The 3,821-nt window shown below is 38.1% G+C and overlaps 1 protein-coding gene across 1 annotated transcript; it reads left to right on the top strand.

Annotated features, from left to right (window-relative positions):
• Positions 1-257: 257 nt before the first annotated feature.
• On the top strand, positions 258-1,921 carry LOC145800634 (uncharacterized). Its single transcript, XM_082890350.1, has 3 exons — positions 258-401; positions 497-574; positions 1,265-1,921. The coding sequence occupies exons 1-3, from the start codon at positions 258-260 to the stop codon at positions 1,919-1,921; spliced, it is 879 nt and encodes a 292-aa protein (XP_082746476.1).
• Positions 1,922-3,821: the final 1,900 nt, after the last annotated feature.

The following is a 3,821-nucleotide window of genomic DNA, read 5'->3' on the forward strand; positions in this document are numbered from 1 at the left end:
TCGGCAACACCAATTATGGCTCAGCCACTAATAGTTGTACCATAAAGTACGGAGTCACACTGCCAAGGCAGAGCCTAGAGCCAAGAAAAAGATCTAATAGGGATAACTGTCATGGTTCATGCTAACATAATGAGCAATATCAAGTTGATACAAGAAGTCCACGACGGTCTGACAAGAAGTACATGGAGTTTACTGAGTCGATCAATCAGATCCTCCCCAAAATCAAGCACCGCACCTTTTTTAATTGCCTAGCTAAAATGTATGGGCCTTCTAATATGAGAAGAAGAGATCAGAGATGCAAGTATCACCAAGATCACAACCACTTGACAGATAAATGCTACGCCTTGAAGGATCATTTGGAGAATTTCCTAAGGGATGGTCATTTGTCTGACTACCTTCCAGTGAGGGTTGCACTAGCCAACGCCTTAACCATACGGCCAGAATCTCCCCCACTCGGCATAATTTAAGTGATCTACAGTGTCCCATCTTTGAACAGGGTAAACTTGGTTCAGGTACATCCAGCCGAGAGATCCACACAGTCCCATCCATAAGTAGGATTGCAACCAAAGACGCAGTGAGGGAGGCCGACCAATGAAATTAGCTTTTTTGATGATGATCTTGTCGGACTCACCCTTCTCTATGATGATGCCCTCATAGTGGAGTTGAGGTCGAGCGAATCCTAATTGATTAGGGAAGTACTTCGAAAATCATGTACTACAAAACTTTCCTTAAACTTGGCCTTAAGGACGTGGATCTCAAGCCAACCGATTATCCCTTCTTTGGCTTTAATGCCAACGCCGAATACCCGCTCGGCAAGATTGTGTTGCCAGTCCTTGTTGGCATTAAGACAATAGACGTGGAATTCCTAGTTGTCAAGCTCCCATCTTCTTACAACATTATTATAGACCGGACGTGGCTTCATGCAATGAAGGCCATGTAGAGTACATACCATTAACTATTGCAGTTTGCTACTGAATTTGACATTAAGCAAATTCAAGGATCTCAGAAATTGGCAAATGAATGTTATCTTACGGATCTTAACAAAAAGACAAAGGAGCGTAAGGTCAACTCAACAGAGATTTTGGATTAGGAGATTCTTGAAGATGTGGGAAATACTCCGGTGGAAAAAGTAATCGGAGAGTTGGATGGGGTCGAGATTTTTATAGATCCATAGAAGTTTTTCCTTATTGGAGTGGATCTTGATGTTGCCGAACGACAGGAGTTAGTTGCCTTTCTTCTCAGTGTCATTGATGTTTTTGCATAGACCCCATATAAGATGCTTAGAGTCAACCCAAAAGTGGTTGACCAAATAGAGAGAACCAGGGGTGGGCAAGAAGATACACTAGCTAGAGTAGTCACTATGGTCGTTTTTGGAGAGAACCAAAAGGAAATTCACCTTCCATTCCCCAAACCATTAAAAAACGCATCGTTACTAGCTGCAGCAAATGTCATCTTTGAGAAGCCATGCCTGGAAGCCAGTAACCACCTCCGTCCTCTGTACATTATAGGATTGTTGGATGGTGTTCCAGTCAATAGGCTTTTGGTAGACAATGACTCTGCAACCAATCTCATGCCTAAAGCTATAATGCAGAAATTGGGCAAGACAGAGAAAGATTTGTTACCTTCCAATGCCAGCATCACAGATTTTGTAGGAGGGTCAATGATTTCTCAAGGAATCTTGATCAAGAACTTGATTGTACAAGGTAAAACCCTAACAACTCCTTTCGTCATCATTAACTCTAAAGCAACCTATAACGTTCTATTGGGTAAAGATTGGATACATGCCTGCATAGCTATTTCTTTCTCTCTTCATCGGTGTCTTATATTTTGGAATGATAAAGATGTTGAAGTAGTCTGGGTAGACAGAAAGCCATTTGTAGCTTCTACAAACCATGCAGAGGCAATGCTCTATAATGAATAGATTGGACCTATGAAGTTTTCAAGAAAGGACAAGTATGGTCGTCCAAATACCATAAACTCATCCAACCATTCCTCAGCAGAAGAGATGGAAAGTGTCTAAAGAGCTAGTTGGCCCCTTAGTCTTAGAAATCAGCGGGCCAACATCTAGATTCACATAAAGGTTTAAGAATGGACCCAAAGCCCTCGGATACTGAAAAGGTCATGGCCCTTAGTCATGATGGCCAAGTTGATAGCCTACCTGACAGAAACAAAGTTAGTAGGTCTAGATCAAGAAGAGGATGGGTAGTTAGGATACAATCAGATTTTCATAGTAGAAGAGGATACATCCAAAGCAACTTTTCCCGGTGTATTGGGAACATACGAATGGGTTGTAATGCCTTTCGGACTTAAAAACGCTTAGGTTACTTACCAGCGTGCCATGAATTTCTTATTTCATGACATGATAAGCCAATTTATGGAAATATACATTGATGATGTAATGGTAAAGTCCAAACCTATGAGGAACACTTAGCAGATCTGAAGAAATCTTTTAAAAGAATGAAGGAATGAGACTTGAAAATGAATCCTTTGAAATGTGCTTTCGGTGTAACAACATGCAATTTCTTAGGATTTTTGGTTCATCAGAGAGGAATGAAGGTTGATAAGAACAAGACAAGGGCAATCTAGGAAACCCAGCCTCCTATCTGCAAAAAGGAACTACACAAACTTCTAGGACAACACAATTTTCTTAGACGTTTCATTTTCAATTTGTAACACCCCAAAATAATAACAATAACCTAACTCATAGTATTTAATATAAATATAACATGTGAAACAATAACCTTTCATTTATACTCCTTGATCATACAAAAGATGACATATGCGGATATAAATTCATAAATCCTAGATCTTGAATGTATAGCATATGACAGTGTACAAAAATTGAAATAAAAGGAAAATCAAATATTTTTAAGCCCTAATGGCTACATATTTCCTAGTCAATGCTTGGGTACAACAAAATTAGTTCAACTCAATATAGTTAAAGCCCAAGGCTTTTACAAAAATAATTACATCCAAAAAAAAAAAAAAAAACAAAACAAAACAAAAGAAGTTCTTAGCTCTAAGTCCTCCCAAGCTATGTCCTTGGTGGAGGCATAGCATCAACACCTGAAAGTTATTTTCCATATAGGGTGAGCTAAAGCTCGGTAGAGATATTTAACACAATATATAAACCTTAACGAAGTCATAAGGTGAATGCATATGCATGCCATTTGTCAACATTATACTTTTCCATCTCAAAACAATGCAATGCCATACTTATATATTAATTCATGAAAATATCATTTTATATCAGAAAATAGGGCAATTGATACAAAACACTGGAATCTCTAGGTACGTGTCTGCCAGCAGGCTATGCAAGCACCACTAAAGCCATTTTACTGGTACTGACTGGAAGGATCGACACCTAACCGCGCAGGTTTCTGGACTTTCACCAAGGACATACAGACTAACAATGTAAACCACAACCATACTCTCTAATCAGATTCACCAAAGTATACACCATTTTTTTTTTCTAAAAAATAATACATTTTCAACGTTTAAGTATGAAACAATGCTCAATGCAACATGTATGAGTAATTACTTTCAATTCACCTAATTCTCACGTAATTTCTATAACAATCAAAGCTATCCTCCAACAATAGCCCAAAACATATATTTTTATTCCATAGTTAATTTCCAACAAAAGACATAATCTCATTATTTTCAAAATGGGAGTGATATTACATATCCAACTCCACCCTCATCATCAACAAATTCATTCATTTTATCTTTTCAAAACCCAACATCTTTTCCCTTTTTTTTCCAAAAATCAAATATCAATAATTTTTGAACAAAACCTCCTTTACTTTGAAAATCACATT

This window comes from Camellia sinensis, chromosome 10, assembly GCF_055761805.1.
Source record: "Camellia sinensis isolate YWXY chromosome 10, ASM5576180v1, whole genome shotgun sequence".
Taxonomy (NCBI): Eukaryota; Viridiplantae; Streptophyta; class Magnoliopsida; order Ericales; family Theaceae; genus Camellia; species Camellia sinensis.